This window comes from Juglans regia, chromosome 9 (assembly GCF_001411555.2).
Source record: "Juglans regia cultivar Chandler chromosome 9, Walnut 2.0, whole genome shotgun sequence".
Lineage (NCBI taxonomy): Eukaryota > Viridiplantae > Streptophyta > Magnoliopsida > Fagales > Juglandaceae > Juglans > Juglans regia.
The window spans coordinates 15124255-15144217 of record NC_049909.1 but is presented as its reverse complement, the minus strand read 5'-3'; the positions used below and the strand labels follow the sequence as shown (position 1 = coordinate 15144217).

Sequence of the window (19963 nt, the reverse complement as noted above, 5' to 3'; positions counted from 1 at the left end):
ATGATTTAATATATTATGTTAAATTTATTTTAATATAAATCTAACGTATCACATGAAACTATATCAATTATTTATAAATTTAATTTTATAAAATCTATTTGCGACGGTAGGCAGTTATCTTTCTATTTTAAGGAGCAAACATTTCACTAATTTAAAAGAAAAATGAAAACTTTGATCTGAACGCATGTCCCTTAATTGAGACATAAAAGGTAAGTCTTTTATGCAGTCCCAGTTAGTGTTGTGGTATTATCGTTGAGAGCCTTCATTTGAGAAAAATGATCTTTTTTTCTTTTCTCTCTTTTTCCAAATGGATACCAAATTCTCTATAAGATTTCTCCATACAGTACAGCATTTTTTTAAACTGCACTTTGACATGACCATTTTAGTAATTTTAGCATTCTGGAAACACAATCCAGCATGATGGCTAAAGAAGGCCAGTTTAACCATAACCCACACCTGTTTCTGTGGAAATCCCATTTCTGGCAACAGAGACGCAAAGTATACCAAGTAACCTGAGATTGGCTTTTATTTTACAGAAATCGAAGTATGTCTAACACAAGTGTCTCGCAGCACTAACTGATGAGAACACGGAGCCCTGAGAAACCAACTCGTACTGATGTAGAGTATTAACAAAATTCTTTTTGTTTTACTCACCGGTATACCTCGGCTTCCGCTTCTCGGCAAATGCTGCTAAGCCTTCTAAGCGATCTTTTGTGTTCAGTAGCTGTTCATAGCAATCTTCTTCCAATTCCAAAGCTGATGCCATGTCTATCTCAAGTCCCTCATTAATAGCTCTTTTTGCCATCCTTATTGCTATTGGACCCTGTCGAGAACATAAAATTTGACATAAGAGTATGTAAGTATCATATATGCTGTCATTGAAAATAAAATTAGTTGCAGTTAGTTTTTGGGTTCAAGTACTAATATCAACAGTCTACATTGTTGGTCTCCATTGCATACAATATAGGAGCTCTTGCTTCTTAAAATTAAAAGTAAAATAAATATAGAATGAAGGGAAAAAAGGATCATTTATGTAGTGCCATAAAGCATATTTATCGCTTTACATTTGAAATTAGCTAAGAGAAGTGATACATACATAAAGAGAGTACACAAATATAAACCCACAAATTGATGTGACTTCATGTGATCCGTTAGATTTACTTTACAATAAAAGTAACTTTACAATTTGACGTATTGCACCAAACCACATCAATTTGTGGGTTAACTTTTGTGTAATCCATTTGTGGCTAAAGTATTTCTCTTATTGAAATGGATGATTTCATGGTAATATGTGCCAATCAATGAATAAGATAATAGCCATAGATTGTCAGCCGATTCATAAGAAAAAAATAATAATTTAGTTAACGCTCTTAATAAGCGGAACTTTTATAAACTAATTATCTTGAGATTCATATCACTGGATCATTTCTCCAGTGAAATCACTGCATCACATCAAAGAAATCCTGTCAGTGAATTCATAATATGGTTGCTCAAAACAGAGTTTACAAAACTGCATTGAACAACTGCAATGATTTCATACACAAGATGAGTCTTTTTCCATACCAGATTGAAAGAGACAAAGTTGTTACCTTCTGATTTATATCTTGAGCTATTTCGAGTCCCTTTTGATGAGCTTCACCAGTAGGAACGCAGTAATTAACAAGACCTGCAGCATAGCAGCGTTTTGTGACTAAGTATCAGACAAAAATAAAGCAGCAGCTGATGATTCTTACCCATGGACATTGCATCTCTGCCACAAATCTTTCGGCCGGTGAATATAAGTTCCTTTGCTACTGCTTTTCCAACCAATCTAGGAAGTCGTTGTGTCCCACCTGCCCTGTGTAAAGCAAGGATTCTTATAAGGAGGTGATGTCAAGACACAAAACTATGAACAAGAAGCATGTCCCAAATAGCTAAATTATATTATCTGCTGATTAGATACTGAAGGTGAGATAAATTAAACAGACTACATACCCAGGGATTATTGCAAGTCCCGTTTCTGGCAAACCCAATATTGCTTCTTCTCCTGAACCATCCAATGTGGAAAGGAGCAAATGCCAACAATTATGTCCCAACTTAAGCCGTGAGATATCCCAGTTAATAAATTGGTGTTAATTTTGAATTTTATTAAATCTAAGAACTACCACATATTCGAAGATCACATGACAGAGCCATTTCTAGTCCTCCACCCAATGCTGCTCCTTCAATAACAGCAATAGTAGGAAGATGAAGTGCCTGCATACATTGGATTCAAGTAATTATGTTTAGGGCTGTGCAAAAAACGTTAAAACCCGACCCGACCAAAAAAGTGGGTTGGAGTAAGTTGCGGGTCGAACCCGCTAAAACTTAGATTATCAGAAATCTCAAAATAAACTCGAGTCATTTGACCATTTGAACCCCATAGAACTCTCCAGAAACATTTTCTCGCCCTTTCCTATCTGCCAAACAACTATCTATTCCCATGGCCTTACCTCAGATCTTCTCTTCTTTCAAGTACTCCGACAGCCTCACCATTGTGGCCATTTCGTTCTGCACTGTCATAGTATGCGAGGCTATCTCCTGGCCCCTCATCTATCGCATAAACTCCTACAAGTCGAGGTCCTCAATTGACAAGGTTGCCAAGAAGCTGGAGACGATGAAAACCGAGAGTCTCAAGGAGTCAAGCCGCGACCTCTCCCTTTTCAAGTTCAAGTCCGGCGTTGTTGTCGCCCTTGTCCTCTTCGTCTTCTTCGGTCTTAGGGTTTTCACCACCACGCAGCGCCAGCTCTGGCCTCTTCCCCATGCCAGATCCCAAAACCAATTGATCTGGTTCACTGCTACTCTTCCTTTAAATTCACATTATGATTTTTATGTTCTAGATCATAGGAGTAAGGTTTTGATCGGATTGTATACAGATTGTGGGATTTGTAATTTTTGCCTGATTTTGCATTTTTTTTTTTTGATAAGTAATAGCTTTATTAATAACAATGTAATAGGCATAGCCCGAGTACACAGGGAGTATACACAAGAAACACCTAATACATTCTAGAACTTAGAAAAACGAAGACAAGAACGCGTTTACATCCCCTCCCTTCAGTACAATAGCAGAGAACCAGCTAATTAGAGTACTTATAAAAAACTTCCAAAATGCATCTCTATTGCGTTCCCGATCATTAAAGCACCGCTCATTTCTCTCCCACCAAATACACCACATAATACACAAAGGCAGCATTTTCCAGGCAGCTGCCACTTGGGGACAAGTATGCATTTGAAAGTTAGTCCAGCATGTTAGGAAATCCACCACTGCTTCTGGCATAACCCAGCACAGCCCAACCTTTCCAAACACACCATCCCATAGCACTTTAGCCATTTCACAATGAAGTAGAAGGTGGTTTGCTGATTCCGCTTCTTTCTTGCACATAAAGCACCAATCCACAACAATCATTCCACGCTTCCTCAGGTTGTCAATAGTCTGAATATTCCCTATTGCTGCTGTCCATACAAAAAAAGCCACCTTTGACGGAACATGAGCCTTCCAAATCCTCTTCCAAGGAAAGCCAATATGGTGCTGATTAAGTATCACTTTATAATAAGACCGAACTGAAAACTTCTTGGAGGCTGTTTGATTCCAACAAAGTTGGTCCCTGCTCTGTCTTTTTAACACCACTGAATACAACTGTCTAAAAAATTCAGTAACCTCTTCTACTTCCCAATCCTGGACAGATCTTGAGAAGCCTACATCCCAAAGCACCACTTCATTGGAAGATACCATCATGTCGGAAACTGAAGCTTGCTTATTAGTTGCCAACCTGAAAACAGCCGGAAATGCTCGAAATAATTCAATATCCCCACACCAAACATCAGACCAAAATCTGATTTTTGAGCCATCACCAACCGAGAAGTTAACTTGTTTTAGGAAGCGACCCCAACCTTTCCTAATAAACTTCCATAAACTCACTCCATACGAATCCCTACTCTCCATGGTACACCATCCTCCCCAATCACTACCATACTTGCGATCAATCACCCCCCTCCACAATGCTTCCTCTTCCCCATGATATCTCCATAGCCACTTCCCCAACAACGCCTTATTGAAGCTACAAAGACTATGAATACCCAGACCTCCATCAGCAATCGGACGGCAGATTTTTTTCCAGCTTACTAAGGGAGTTTTGATCTCCTCTCCCAAGCCTCCCCAAAGGAAATCTCTATATAATTTTTCAATACGATTGGCCACACCAACAGGTAAAGGGAATAAGAGAAAGGAAGTAAGTTGGAATATTAGAGAGAGTACTCTTAATAAGAGTAATCCTACCCCCTTTAGATAAGTATATCCTTTTCCAAGCTGCCAACTTCCTCTCTATCTTCTCGATCACACCATCCCAAATATGTTTGGCCTTAAAAGATGCCCCTAACGGTAATCCCAAGTATTTTATGGGCAGCAAAGTAACTTTACACCCCAGAAATTCAGCCAAGTGATGAATATTATGAACCTCTCCCACCGGTACCAATTCCGATTTACTTAAGTTCACTTTTAATCCCGAGATGGCTTGAAAACATAGCAGAACAGCTCTCAAAATTTGAATTTGTTCCCCAACAGCCTCACAAAAAATGAGAGTATCATCAGCGAAGAGCAAGTGTGATATAGTAGAGGGGCCACTAGGATTGGTTCCCACTGAAAATCCCGAAATAAATCCTTCTCCTACCACTGCCTCCACCATTCGACTCAAAGCTTCCATAACAATGTCAAACAAGAAGGGAGATAAGGGATCCCCTTGCCTCAAACCTCTAGAACTCGGAAAATACCCACAAGGCTGTCCATTAACAAGAATAGAAAAGCGAACTGTTGAAATACAGTGACTTATCCAGCCACACCACTTATCACCAAAACCGCATCTTCTAAGCATATACAAAAGAAAATTCCAATTTACATGATCATATGCTTTTTCCATGTCCAACTTACAAAGGACCCCCGGAACTCCTTCCCGTATGCGGCTATCTACACATTCATTTGCAATCAACACCGAATCTATAATTTGTCGTCCTTTAACAAAAGCGTTTTGAGAATTGGAAATGATCTTCCCCATCACTTTGCTCATTCTATTTGCTAGCACCTTTGAAATAATCTTATAGACACTACTTACCAAGCTAATCGGGCGAAACTCCTTCAACTCCGAAGCACCCACTTTTTTTGGAATTAATGCAATAAAAGTGGCATTCAAACTCTTCTCAAACTTCTGAAACTCATAGAATTCATGAAAAACTTTCATCACATCCTCCCGCACAAAGTCCCAACATTCCTGAAAAAATGCCATAGTAAAGCCATCCGGCCCGGGAGCTTTGTCTCTCCGCATTCCACACACCACCCGATGCACCTCAATCTCTTCGAACGGCCTTTCCAGCCAGCTTTTTGAAGAAGCATCCACCGCTGCAAAGTTCAATCCATCTATCTTAGGTCTCCAATCTTCCGTCTCACTAAGGAGGGAACTAAAATACTGCACAGCATGCTCTTGGATCTCAGCCGGTGATGTAAGGAGATTATTTTCAGCTTTTAGCATCTCGATAGCGTTGTTACGTCTATGAGAATTAGCCATTTTGTGGAAGAAACTAGTACACTTATCCCCCTCTTTGAGCCAAAGAATTCTCGACTTTTGCCTCCATGATATTTCTTCCCTCAAAAGAACCCTCTCAAGATCTATTTTTACTTCATTCAACCTAGTCAAATTCTCCTCACTATCCCCATCAGCTTCCAAGGATTGGAGCTCATCCCAAAGGGTTTTTTTCTGCTGCTCAACATTCCCAAAAACCTCCTTGTTCCAAGTCTTCAAATCAGCTTTTAAAGCTTTAAGTTTACAAGCCAAAACAAAGCTAGGAGTCCCCACAAACTGATACAACAGCCACCAATTTTTTACCATATCGACGAAGCCCTCCACTTCTAGCCACATATTCTCGAATTTAAAGTGCCGTTTGCCCTCATGAATACCCCCACACTCAAGAATAATGGGGAAGTGATCAGATCCTATCCTTGGGAACCGTTTTTGGCACAACTTCGGATAATGAGCTTCCCACGATGAAGAAACTAAAAATCTGTCTAGTCTTGAGCTGCCTCTAGAGTTGGACCACGTATGTTCACCCCCCACCAACGGCAAATCCAGCAATTCCAAGTCGAAAATCAGTTGAGAGAAAGCCTCCATTGCTGCAGTTATTGAAGAAAGGCCCGCCCTTTCACTTGGGAAACGCACAATGTTGAAGTCCCCACAAATACACCAAGGAAGATCCCACATAGAGTATAACCCTGAGACTTCATCCCACATCATGATCCTATCCCGATCCCTAATAGGACCATAAACACTTGCTAATGCCCACGACCACCCATCTTCCACGTTCCTTAAAACACATGCCACCAAGTAATTTCCAATACACTCTTCTACCATCTTAACAACTCTACTATCCCACATGACTAAGACTCCACCCGAAGCACCTGAAGAGGCTAGATAAGACCAGCCTACAAAAGAACCTCTCCACAAGCTCCTAATAACATTTCTGTCCACAGTCACTAATTTTGTTTCTTGAAGACAAACAACATCAATCTTCCAGCTATGAATAATAGACCTGATGCGAAGGCGTTTGTTGACGTTATTGAGCCCCCTTACATTCCACGACATAATTTTAGGCTTCATTAACAGATATGGCATCCCTCCCCTTAAATCGATTCCTCCCTGAGGTACCCTCCTTATTGTCGTAATTAATGGAACAATGTAATCTTCTCAACTCCCGCTTCTTTTTCATAGAAGACTGCTCTGCCGTGGACCGACCAGCTTCAATAGCAACTAAAAGTGCCCTCAGTTGATCTTCATACCCCTCATAAAAAAGACCCACACAGCTTTGAATTTTCTCCACTTGTTTAAAGACCCAATCTGAGGTTTCCTCTGACACAATCTGAAGAGGAGTCATTTGTAATGGAGATGAACTATCCATCTCTTCCTCATAAACAGCTACTTCGAGTTCTGGCACCAAAACCATCCTAGCTTGCTCTTCCAGCTCTTCTGAACAATTACCCCTCAGCTCTTTCAGACCTTCCAGCTCATTTTGTCGCTCAGAAGCCTCGCACTGTCCCTCACCATCCTCCACAATTTCCCCTGCCTCCAAAACCATCTGAAGCTCCTCCGAAATTTCCAATGTGCCTATCGGCAAGTCTGTGCCAATAGTGGGGGAGTTTGAGCTGATATCGGCTCCGAAACAAAGTCTCGGTCTTGAGCCGAGACTGTCTTGGCTTTGCTCCCGAGAGAAACGACTTTATTCCTCACGTTTGACTTCGGGATCTCCTTCTCTATTACCTTCGACTGAGTCTGTGTAGGATCCGAGACATTTGATTCAGCTCTTACGCCAGAACTATCTAGTTTTGCCCCTCCGTGCTTAACAGCTTCTGCTACAGGCGGTATAACTTCCATCGAAGCTACGAGAGCCTGCGTCGACACCATCTGAGGCTTCGCCGACGTCAGAGGCCCTGACCCACCCACCTCTGGGTCCGCCTCGAGCAGCGGCTTCTTCCTCCACACCAGAGCTTTCGGTTGATTGGCCATGGATCCGGAATAAGGTTTGGGCTGAGCCTTGTCTGCATCTTCAGACTCCAGTCCACTGCCCAGGCCCAAATTCGAGCCCATAACATCTTTACCCAAAACGCACCGTATCATCCCATTGACTCTAGCAGCCATCTCTTCCAGCGCTACATGCATATCCCGCAAATCCTTCAAAATATCCTTATGCCCATACTCACCTCTGCCATCACCTTCCCGTCTCTGTGCACCTACCCCCTCTACTCTTTTCAAGCTTTCCGAAGCAGATTTTCCCCCCACTCGAGGCATCTGTAGAGCCTCCAAGTAAGTCCGAGCTACTGAAGACGTCGAAGAAGGAAGGTCTCTCCCCTTAGCACCTTCGTTGCTCACCTCCTTTACAACTGCTGCAAGCCTCCTCCACCCCATTCCTTCCCTTTCTCCAGGGATAAAGATGAATCTCCGACGTCCCTCTCCACTATATTCCACTAAGGCCAAGAAACACCCACGGGAATTGAAGCTCTTCTGTGCGATGTATCCCCTGTTACCATCTCTGTAAGCAGAATAAAACACCTTCTTTCCATGCTGAGAACATTCCTCCAAGGCCCTTAAAACCCAGCAAGCTGTATCCCAGCCCAACTTCAAAGTTTGTGATCCTTTCCATCCCCTCTCCGTGATTAGCACATCACTCCCCTCCCTCCTTATCTCAAACACCTTCGATTCAATAGCAATCCTTCTCATGACTAAGATAAGCTCTTTCATTGCTGCTGTGTTGGTAATTTCTTATGGTGATTATCATGTAGTCCAGTGGTGATTAGCATGTAGTCTAGTGTAGGGATAGTGGAATTTGTAAGGTGTTTTTGATTTTGCATTTATCTATGGATTTTTGAGAAAATTAGCTCTGTTTGTATTGGATGATGCTGTATGATGCTGGGTTTTGATCGGATTGTATAGGGATAGTGGAATTTGTAAGGTGTTTTTTTGGATCTGTTTGTACACGATTTGGGTTCCCATTACCGGCTTCCAATCTCGGGTTGGGTCGGCCCATATCGGTTTCGTTTGTTCTTGAGGCGGGTCGGGTCGGGCCGGCCCATTTATGAGACGGATTTGTCGGGTTGCAGCCCTAATTATGTTAGTGTTCAAGATGAAGAAACTCTGATCAGTTGTTAGAACTTTAGAATGGCCAGTCTTAAAGTAAACCCTGATAATTATGCACGATTGAAGTCCAGTAAATAAATATGTTTCATGTGCCATTTGTTACAATGCTAATTTGTGGAAACACAATTACTACAAAAACAGAGATAAATGATGAGTACCAACCTCTAAAGCTGAGAACGTAGAGCGAAGTGAGTTGACAAAAGAATGAACCTCAGAGGGATTCATTGTCTTGCGCTCCTGCCAATTCAATTAACAGCAGAAACTTTAAGCATTTGTTTGATGCCACCTCATGAATATTGTCCTATGAAATGAAAGAAATTAACGAGAGCATAACTACAAGCATGAGATTAGCACCTTTTGGTAAGATACAAAACCAAAAAGATTGAAATTTTGGGTGAACAGTAGGTCAAATAGTGGTGGCATTATTTTCTTTTCTTTTATTCTGACTATTGGGTTTTCCTAGTGAAAATAGGATTTCAATACTTTTGGGTACTTTTTTTCCTTTAATTTTTATAATTTTCCAGTTACAATAGGAGTGGGGTTTGTAGCCTAATAGAAAGACTTGTAGTTAAGCTTATTTGATCATGGAAAATCTTTTTTCATATCGTGTTATTATAAAAGAAAAGTTTCTTCTTTGTTGTTCTGCCTTAGGGTGTTCAAGACATGTTCTTCTATTTTCGATCACTTCCACTATGTCAAAAACTAAGATGACAAATTTTGTTGAGTTTAGTTACAAGAAAAGATACCAGCGATGGCTCTTGTCGTGTTTATACTACGAATTATCATGTCAGTCATTAAACCATGGAGATAAAGTATAGCAATTTACATGCTGAGTATCAGAGTATAACCTTGGAACCGCCTCGTATTATAAATGTCAGCCAGCAGACTAAGCACATTTAACGGGATTTAGTAAATGAAAGGGCTCAAATATAGCAAATCAATACGGATTCTTAAAGGGAACTCTGGAATAAAATAGCTCTGCTTCCAAACATATTTGTCCGCCAGTAAGGGGGTTCATGCTTTAGCACTTGGAGAATCTCCATTCAACAATTTAAGAGGAAAGTGCGTATAAATGGCCTGTCAAGGCCGCCATATTAATGTTTGCTAACCAGTCTCTTTGATACTGTACAAGTTTTAGCAACAGAAATGAAAGGACTGTTGGAAACCAACTGGAAGGGCCACCATGGATTTGTCAGAAAGCCATACTTTAGTCATGGTAAGCATAGCCCAATAAAGCTAAGACCAAAGGAGACTTATCCTTCTTTCTAATATTGTTGTTAAAGCAATATTAATTTTTTTTCTAAATATTATCGTCCGGCCACACTTGTTAATGTTATACATTCTAAGTAGTTTTATACAGAATATTGCTACAGATACAGACCCCCGTTCATGTCTCTATTTGTGCATATGAGTTCCGTGTCTTTATCATTTATTTTTTTATCAATCACTAGCCACTTAAACATTGCAAACCAATGCTGAGATGACAAAATTTAGAAGGAAGATATTGTTTGGACTAGGATTCTTTCTCGGAAGTCATAACACTCACTAAACGAAAAAAGACTTTTTCCTATAACATTAGTCAAAGCAGATTATAATGGGCGTTTTGTGAGTAAATCTCATTCCGAAGTTGATAGTTTTATTACCTTCAGATCAGCCCCTGCACAAAACACCCTTGGAACTGAACTGTAAATCATCACAACATTAGCAGAGGCATCCCTTTCAATTGCTTCAAATGTCTCCTGTAAGCCTCTCAACATGTCTTTCCCAATCGCATTTTTAGCGCCTGGCCTCTCCAACCTAACCTCAACAATTCCTGTGCAAAAAATCGAAGGGCCTTCTAGCCACAAAGAGCAAAAGCCAAAAAAGATTTGATCTTTCTGAGTTTTTGAGACTTAAGGGAAAGTTACCGGAATCGGAGCCGGAGAGTCTGTTCAGCCGGACTGATTCAGAAGAGACAGACTCCAAAATCAGAGTTCTGACACTCTGGTATTGCCATGTGCGGGAACTGAATGTGAAACTCCGAGAGATAATCAAGCTTACCGACGGTTGATTCACTTTATGGGGTTTCCATTTTTTCATGCACTGGTGGCTCACTGCCATCGCGAAGATCCTGAAAGCAACCATTTCTGGGTTGAAAATGTCTAACGGGAACTTTGCTGGAGGTGAGCCGATGGATAGACGTTAACCGTTAACCGAACCCACTTTACACTTATCATTGCAAGTTCACAAAATGGTGGCTTTAGGCGATATTATCTCCTTTAATTTATCATTAAACATGGATGCCTACAACGCCAAGGTGTTCAGAGCTAACGGCCTTGAGCAGCGTTATGGCTGGTAGAAAATATTTTCCTAATGAATATTTTGTATTTAATTAGAAAATGATACACACTCTTTTGTAATCTTTTATACAATTATATTTTAAATAAATTTTACTTTTATCAAATAATTATAAACAAATATTTTTTATAGATATTTTTATTTTAAAACATGATAATATACAGAATTTTATAAAAAAGGGTATGCGTGTAGTATCACTCAAATTAATTTCATTTTCACGTAACATTGTAAAATAGTTCCAAAAAAAAAATTGTAAAATAGTTATAAAAAATTATAAATTATCATTTATTTTTTTTAAGTTTATGTATCGGGGATTGACAACAACCTTTTAGAAGTATAACTAACAAATTAAACACTCTCAACTGCTTAGGCTTCTCACCTATCTGGATAAGTTGGATAAAAGAGTGTATCTCCACTGTTACCTTTTCTATCATTGTTAATGGGTGCCCTAAAGGTTTCTTGCATTCCTCAAGAGGACTAAGACAGGGGATTCCCTATCCCCCTTTCTTTTCATCCTAGAATCTGAAGTTCTATCTACACTCATCAATAAAGAAAAACATAGAGATAACCTAAAAGGTATTAGCATTAGCAGAGGTGGTCCCAAAATCACTCATTTTCTTTTTGTTGATGATCTAATTCTTTTTGGTTCAGCCAATGCTCAGAATGCACGCTCTTTTCTCTCTTGTATTGAAAAATATTCTGTTTGGTCAGGTCAAAAAGTCCATGTTGGTAAGTCATCTATTCAGTTTAGCAATAACACCCCTAATCAGACCAAAAGAAATAGTAGAGAGATTCTTAACTTCAAGATGGCTAAATTCCAGACTAAAATACCTTGGTCTCCCTTTTACTTTCAGCAACTCAAAAAAGGTCCTCTTTGAGGAAATCCAGGAAAAAATCTCACAAAAACTCTCAACCTGGAAATCAAAACTGCTTTCTCAAGCAGGAAGAACTACCCTTATCAGATCTGTTATCAGTGTCATCCCCTCTTATATCATGTCTACCCTTTGGATTCCAAAATCAGTCTCCAAAAGTATTGACCAATCTTCTATGAAATTTTGGTGGGGTTTCAACCCCACTAAAACTCATAACTTTACTCCAAAAGCCTGTAAATCTATTTGCCAGCCTAAAGCAGTAGGAGGCCTAGGTCTAAAGTTGACCTCCAACTTTAACAAAGCTCTTATTTGCAAATTAAGTTGGCATCTGATGAATGGGAATAACTCCATCTGGAGATCGATCTTGTCTACCAAATATTTGAAAAAATTTTCATTTCTGGAGGTCAACCCAAGAGCTTTGATTCTTGGATCTAGAAAGGGATTTTAAGTCAAATGGACATTGTTAAAAACAACTCTTGCTTTCAGATCAACAATGGCACAAAAACTCGTGATTGGATTGATCCTTGGATCCCTACCAACCCAATTTCATTCCAACTGAGCAATCTGACTCCATCCCAAAAGACCCGAGCCTTAAGGTTTCTGGGTTAACACTAGAAGAACTTACTCCTTCTCCAGACTCTCTTCAATGAAATTACTGTTCATGAGATTCCAAAGATTTCTCTAGCCCAAACGAACTTCCATTTGAGAGAGGATAGGTTAGTATGGAAGAATAGTACTTCTGGGAAATTCTCTGTCAAAGAAGCCTATGCTGAAATCATATCCAACTCGGGTAACTATCACTCTTCTCTATCCACCGATATTTGGAAAAAAGTCTGGAAGCTAAAAATTCAAGATAGATTAAACCTTTCCAGTTTTAAGCAATATCATCCCAACCAGGTCTCTTTTGAAAAACTGCTTAGCCTTAAATTCTAGCCAAATCTCTTGTCCAATTTGCAATACTGAAGAGGAAACCCTTGCCCATCTTTTTCTTAACTGCTCATTCTCAAGGGTCCTATGGAGACAGTCTCATTGACCTTTAAATATTTCTAGATTTGTGGATCAAAGTATTGCTAAATAGATAGAATGTGTCCTCTCCCCCTCTAGTAGTCTTAGTATTCCTCCATGTGAAACTCATAATTTTCAACTTTTTGCGGCCACTGCTATGGATTGTACTTGGTTTTTAAGAAATAGAATTGTGCATGATTCTATTGTGCCGAAAGTTGATGAGTTTATTGCTAGTGTTAATAAAATCTTCAATGATCATAAGGAAGCATGGGGCTATAAACAGTTAATTACACCTTTGAATTGGAAGATGTTTCCCAAGGGCCACTCTGTTATGACCTTCGATGTGGCCGTCAGAAACAACTATAGTACTACTACAGCAGTTTGCTCTTCAGCAACAGGGGACATAATTTTCGTTCTCACAGGTTCTATCAAAAGTACTAATCCAAACCAAGGTGAGGCCACAACACTATATGAAGGCATCAAAGAAGCAATTGCCAGGTCTATCAAGAATATTGTCATTGCTGGTGATTCTCAAATTGTTATAGATGCAGTTGAGGATCATGAAAAAGTTATGGACTGGCCTATCCAACCAATAGCAAGAGACACCAAGTTTCTCTTTAATTCCTTCAAAAGTTGGAGCCTAAGGAAAATACATCGAGACTATAATCAATGTGCGCATTCATTTGTGCAGTAGGCACCATCAACCAAATTGTATGGTTGCATCCCTCTTATCTCTATTCCACCTTGTCTATTAGACTTTCACAGAAAAGATCCACCTCTAATTCCCCGAGTTTGTTTGTATTAAGGTTACGAACTGTGTAAGTTAAAGTTTTCATTATATAAACTTGCCTTTAACCAAAAAAAAAAAAAACTAACAAATTAAAAACTAAACCTAAAACTAATTTTGATAAATGAAAAGTCCACCTCACTGTCACCCTCTTTAGTGCCATCAGGGTAAGGCCATTTAGGACCTTGCCTAAGGTCACCACTCTATGCAAGGCTCCCAAAAATAAAAATGAGGTATTTTTTTAAGTTTTTTTTTTTTTTTTAAAAATCATTTCATTAAATAAAATTTTAAATAATTTTAAATTTTCTAATATATGCAAGGCTCCGTAATACTAAATTTTATATATAATACAATGAATTATTTATATTTTTAAATAAATTTTTTAAGATCTTGTTAAATTGAAGTACAAAATTTACGTTGAGACTTCATTTTAAGTTGATGTATTAAATATAAATTCAAAAAAAATTATTTAAATATTTTAAATAAAATCTCATTTTATTGAAAATTTTGAAAATATTCTATATAATAATTCATATTTTATTGTATTACAATTACGAAATTACTAACTTAAATTTCATCTTAAGCATCAATTCGTATTGAGCCGTCCCTGAGTACCAATAAGGAGAGGGGGAGAGTTATATAATCTGTTAACGCCCAAAAATGGCATAGCCCAGAAGGGGAGAAAGATCCATTCTCGGATGCGCTAAGGTGGGTTTGGCCTCCATCGATGAGGTGTGGAGCTCCCGACAGTGATCCAGTGCGGCTATACGGTGTCCGTGTGTACGTCTATGGTGGTGAACATTATTTAAATGCTAAGAAAATAAAGAGAGATGGATACACAAATTTACGTTGTTCGACACTAAGCCTACGTCCATGGGGGTTTGGGAGGGGAGATTCCACTATAATATGCTTGTCTGCAGTCTCTCATTGCCTCTTATTTTTCACTGTACAATGAGAGCTGGAGATCTATTTGTTGGAGAAAATATTATTTTTGGAGCTCTCTATCCTGAGGTTGAAGAAGCCCCCTGAGTCATCGTCGTTTGCTTTTATCTAACCCTCTTCACGCGTGCGCCTCGGTAGTGGTGAGGAATGTCTGATTTGCGTGTCTGACCATCTCTTCATTTCCTACTTTCTCCTGACACTTCCCTGCCTCCTAACACCCTCGCCCCTTGTCCCTTCTTTGTCCCATTTCCCTCTCTCTTATTGTCTTCTAGTGATGACTCATTAATGAGCTGGGCCTTGAGAACCATTTTGAGTCTGGTGTATTTTACCATCTCACATAATCATTATCTAATCATTAGAATTTTTCTAAATTTCTAAATAAAATATAAAAAATAATTCAACTTTTTTAAATTCTAAAATAAAATTTTATTAAAAAATTATATTCTAACTATAATAATAATAATAAATACAAATTTATTCAAATTTAAAAGCATATGGGTTTGAACTTTATATTTTATATTCACGAATGATGTATTGAACTGAACTCGAGTTTTGGAGTGGAGCCCTTAATACCTTCATCTACGCAAGACAAGAACGTGGTGTGGCGGAAAGTTGTGGGGGGCAAAAAGTAGCTACATACAATTAACCATACAACTCTCACACACTGATTCCTTAAAAGAAAGTATATTGTTCCCAATCCCACCAGTCCAATGAACTTCAGCATGTGCCAGGGAAAATTAGTATATCTCAGCTAAAAGGTTTAGAACTTTAGATAGACTAGAAGCCAGAGAGATGCCATACTGAGGTGTAAGAAATTCAGAGATGCTCAGCCATTTTTGCATAATCGAAAGTGGTTAGTGTTCATTCCTTTCTGTAAGGAATAGTATAAATTTAAGATGCCAAGGGAATGCAACCCATATACACTTGTATAAACAAAGCACCACTCCATCATCCAAAAGGAAAGACAAAAATGCATGAAATGCTAAGAAATCAACAAATCTGGAAAACAAAAATGCGATGGGTGCAACAAATTTGGCTGCATTACCAACCCATTTACATCCAACTGACTTAGCCAATTGGCTGGAGGTGGAACACTAGACATATCAAGCTTCACAAATATGAAGTCAGAAGCAAATCTTGAAGCTTTCACGCCCTGCGAATCCATTGCTCTAGTCGAAGTTGCTTCAATGGAGGTCCCTTCTCTGGCTTACTCTTCTGAGGACACCGCCATTTCCCAGTAACCTCCATTGCACCAGAGTGTTGAAAATTGGTTGTTTCTGTTAAGACCTTTGTTTTTATGAGACCTTTCTTTCCACAAGAGGTTGAATCTGCCCTTTTATTAATACTTTCTGGCCTTCTCATAGAATCCTCATTGTTTGTCCTCTTAAAGTTGATATTCCTTGTTGTAACAAAACCAATTTCTGAAACATCTTTTTCTTCATTTTCTTTGCCGCTTCTTTCCTGAGTTGATTTTTTCGTTGCAATTCCATTGAGTAGATTTAATTTGGAATTGCTTTCAGGTGACATGTGGCCAATTTCTGCCTTCACCTGTGAGCTCTCCCTTGTGAAATCCCTCGTAGAAATTAACTTGTTTGGAGTTTTTCTATCATCACTTCCTGAAGTTCTACTGATGTTCAATAGCATCGAAGTGGTTTTTTGTGGCTGCTCTTGCTTACTTTTAGAACCCTCACCATTCAAGCTTGATACATCTTTGGTTGGACTAAATCGATGATTATGCAGTATTTCAACATTCAAGCTTTGTCCCAAAGATCTTCCAAAAGAAGAATTGTTTAGAGCAGATGTATTTTTGTTCCATCCAACCCCAATGTCGACCTGTAACTTCACAATATGCATTAGGATGAGTTAACAAATTGAATGAAAACTTTAAATATCCAGAAAATAATTAAAATTCATTTTTCACTTATTTTATTTCACCAGCAACACTTCAGAAAAAATATATATATTTTTTTAAATCACTATCAAATCTCTAATTGTCTAAAAAATTTAAAGTGATGGAAAGGGATAAATTTAATTATTTGTATTACATTCTTAATATTCCCTCTCATGTGTGCCAAACTCTCCCTTGATAAGAAAGTTCAACACGTAAAATATTTAATTAAATAAGATAAAATGTAGAGTCAGCATTCAAATTCAGAACCTCTGCTTTTATACCATATAAAATTACATTTTCCAAAATCTTAAATTGATGGAAATAGATAATTTTAACTATTTGTATTATATTCTTAATAGAGCCATATTATATAAGGTGATATTGGTTTCTATCATTTCATCGAAAAGAAGGGGAGGAAAAAGAGAAACTAGAACGAAATAGGAGATTTTTAAGAGTACCTCTTTCAAAGACTTCGGTTTGTGTTCATTATTTACAGACCAGTGAGATTTTACATCACCATTCGAGTGCAACATTTCACCCACAGTAGCATCACCTCTATTTCTGCAATTTTTATATTCCCCCAAAATTTCCTTCTCTTCCGAGTTGCTCTCTTCTATGACAAACCCAACATTCTTACTTCCGCTTTCTATAGAAATAAAATCTCCAAGATCTTCGCTTGTACCCAATACAGGAGACTCATAAACGTAGCTTGGAAACCAGTTTCTGATGTCAGGAGGCTCTGACAGACCAAGAAACAAAAAGAAAAAGAAAATCAACCTCATATTTCTTAGGTGGATTCTTCAACAACTACTTAATTACTTATGAACCATAAGAGCAAGAATGTGTAATTTTCAAAGATTCATTTGTTTTCCTTCGACACTTCCCCAAAAGTTAAACATTTTGTAAGATAATGCTGCCAAGCGCGATTGCGCCGACTCGAGTGGCCAGATATTCCTAGTTAAAACTTATAGAAGAAGCGATACATACCAGAGAGGAGCGAAGGCGAGTGCAATGAATCTGCAAGCTGCAAAAAATGAAAAATGCATAAGATGTTAGAAGGAAAAAAAAAATGGAACATAGTTGCTTTGATCGGAGACAAATAAATACTGAATTAACGACTGTGCTGCTGATCCCAAACTATCATTCATATAAGAAACCATATAAACTACATTTTCCAATACTATTAAGAGAACAACTAACAGAAAATATTACCAAAGGGGCAGAAGGGATGTCAAGGAACATCCTATTTGAAGACTGGGTTTCGTGCTTATCATTTCCAGAAGAGCAGCAACATTTCACGTACCCACTGGAGCAAAGATTCTCACAAACGAGTCCTTCACTTCTTTTTCGAATACAACTAAATCTACCGAGATTTTCTTCCTTATCTCCGTTGCTCTCTTCCACAACCAATTCGTCTTTTGCAAATTCACTTTCTTTTGAAAGTGAATCTCCGAAGTTGTCATTCGAGTCCATAACAGGAGACTCATACTTGTAGCTTGAGAACCAGATCCTAATATCAGGAGGCTCTGACAGAACCGAGAAGAAGAAAGAAAGAAATTAATAAAAACCAGAACCTGGGGGATCACAGCGTATAAAAAAGGGCAACTAGGAAGTATGAAATAGCCCAGTTCTCATTTATTTCCCTTTACTTTCTTATCAACCAAACAGTCGTTAATATTAGCAGAATCTAGGAGAAGTAGCACAAACCAGAAGGAAGCGAAAGTGAGCATGAAGAACCCGGAACCTACAAAGAGAAAAGTCAGAAATTTTAGTTTCTTGGGAAAAGAAGGAAAAACCCGGTAGGCTCACTCTAACCCTTACTTCAAACAAGGCGCCAAAGTATCCCATTTTCTTTGCCTGTACTTTATCAGGAACAAACCCAAAGATTTGAAGGAAAATCAGCAGCATATCGAAGAATCACGAAGGAAACTAAAAATTTGGTACCTGAGAATCAGAGGCTAGCTCTGGGCTTGAATTGTCCATTAGATCTCTCTCTCTCGTTTCTTCGAAAGTTTGTAGCCTTTTGTGCTTTCAAATTTCGCGGGCTATAATTGGCGCAATATGTTTTGTTTTTTGAAAGTATGGACAAATTAAAGACGCGTTCGGAGACTCGGACGACCTCTGTACAAGAAACCGTGAAAACGACCTAGATTGATTTAGGCCTCGTTTGTATTCATGATTCACCTCAATTTATTTTATCTCATTATTATAATTTTATCAAATTCTCACATAAAATAAAATAAATAATTTAATTTTTTCAAATTTTAAAATAATTTTTTCAAATTTTCACATAAAATATAATAAATAATTTAAAATTTATTCTACTATTCACAAACCATCTCAACACATATCAATTCATCTCTGAATTTAAACCACTCCTTAGATCAGCTGTCATAGCTCAAAACCAGCCAAAATCTGTGGAGAATCGGTTGGCGTGCGGCAGAAAATAGAGAAAATTGATATCAACCAATTTGGATTTAATTCAAACTGCTAAACCGGCTGATTAAAGAAATTATATATATTTTTTATATATTTTATACTCAAAACAACATCGTTTCACTTAAGAGGAACGACATCATTTTATTCATAATGTATTAAAAAATTTAAGTAGAACGACGTTGTTGTTTTGAAATTAGATTGTCTTCTTCCTCACTTTTTCTTTCTCGATCTCATTTTTCATCCTCTCTCTCTCTCTACAACACACTCTCTCTACTCTTTTAGACGAAGCTCGCCAACGAACCGACTATGAACTGCCAGTGTCAAGACGACAGGTATATCTCCTCCCCATCAATCGATTTCGGCCAATTTTCTCTCCAAAAAATGAAGCATCGGTCGATATTATTTTTTCAAAAAATCGCGTTGAAGTGGTTGATTTTCACCCATACTCTCTATTACGTTATGAGTAGTGCTGTGAGTACTAGGATTTTTACTTATAATTTTATTTATAAGATTTATTTTATTTTTTTAATTTAAATTTTAAGTTTTAAATTTGATTTTCAATAAATCAATAACGTACATTTGGAAAAATAAAATTTTCATAAATTTTCCTTAAACACGTTTAGCATTTTTCATACATTATCTCTCTTTCTATTTTTTTAGAAAAATTCTATTCATCATTCCGATTCTCACACATCACACACCATACTTATTTTATTTTAGTTTTCTTTTCTTCTATAATAAATATGTGGTGTATGGATGATGAGTAGAACAACTCAATTAATTTAACAAGAATAAATTAAAATTAAAAATTAAAATATATAAAATATATAGTGTGAGATGATGAGTAGCATCTCTCATTAGAATACGTTGAACCCATGATCTCACATTCTATATTTATATAGATTTCAATATCTTAGAGGAGCCTATTTAGGGTTGGAGAAATTTAGACAAATAAAGTATAACATATGGTATGAGTAAATGTTTTTAACAACATTAAATG

The 19963-nt window shown here is 37.9% G+C and overlaps 2 protein-coding genes and 1 pseudogene across 4 annotated transcripts; 1 reads left to right on the top strand and 2 right to left on the bottom strand.

Moving 5' to 3' along the window:
• Window positions 1–367: 367 nt before the first annotated feature.
• LOC108994410 (probable enoyl-CoA hydratase 2, mitochondrial) lies at window positions 368–11001 on the bottom strand. The gene is made up of 8 exons (XM_018969616.2): window positions 10598–11001; window positions 10334–10503; window positions 8853–8927; window positions 2145–2235; window positions 1975–2026; window positions 1734–1837; window positions 1590–1666; window positions 368–823 (listed from the first exon to the last, which is right to left on the bottom strand). Exons 1-8 carry the CDS (start codon window positions 10812–10814, stop codon window positions 647–649), a joined length of 963 nt encoding a protein of 320 aa, XP_018825161.1. The 5' UTR covers window positions 10815–11001; the 3' UTR covers window positions 368–646.
• On the top strand, window positions 2405–2804 carry LOC118349469 (annotated as a pseudogene).
• A 4455-nt stretch (window positions 11002–15456) lies between the features above and the next one.
• On the bottom strand, window positions 15457–18580 carry LOC108994384. Of its 3 annotated transcripts, none has more exons than XM_018969567.2 (6): window positions 18469–18580; window positions 18232–18268; window positions 17737–18050; window positions 17512–17548; window positions 16983–17263; window positions 15457–16472 (listed from the first exon to the last, which is right to left on the bottom strand). In XM_018969567.2, the coding sequence occupies exons 1-6, from the start codon at window positions 18505–18507 to the stop codon at window positions 15780–15782; spliced, it is 1401 nt and encodes a 466-aa protein (XP_018825112.1). In that variant the 5' UTR covers window positions 18508–18580; the 3' UTR covers window positions 15457–15779. The 3 variants fall into 3 exon arrangements, with proteins under 3 accessions (XP_018825112.1, XP_018825109.1, XP_018825111.1); XM_018969564.2 differs by lacking the exon at window positions 18469–18580 and adding an exon at window positions 18346–18458; XM_018969566.2 differs by lacking the exon at window positions 18469–18580 and adding an exon at window positions 18346–18458 and having other exon boundaries at window positions 15457–16466.
• Between the last annotated feature and the right edge of the window lie 1383 nt (window positions 18581–19963).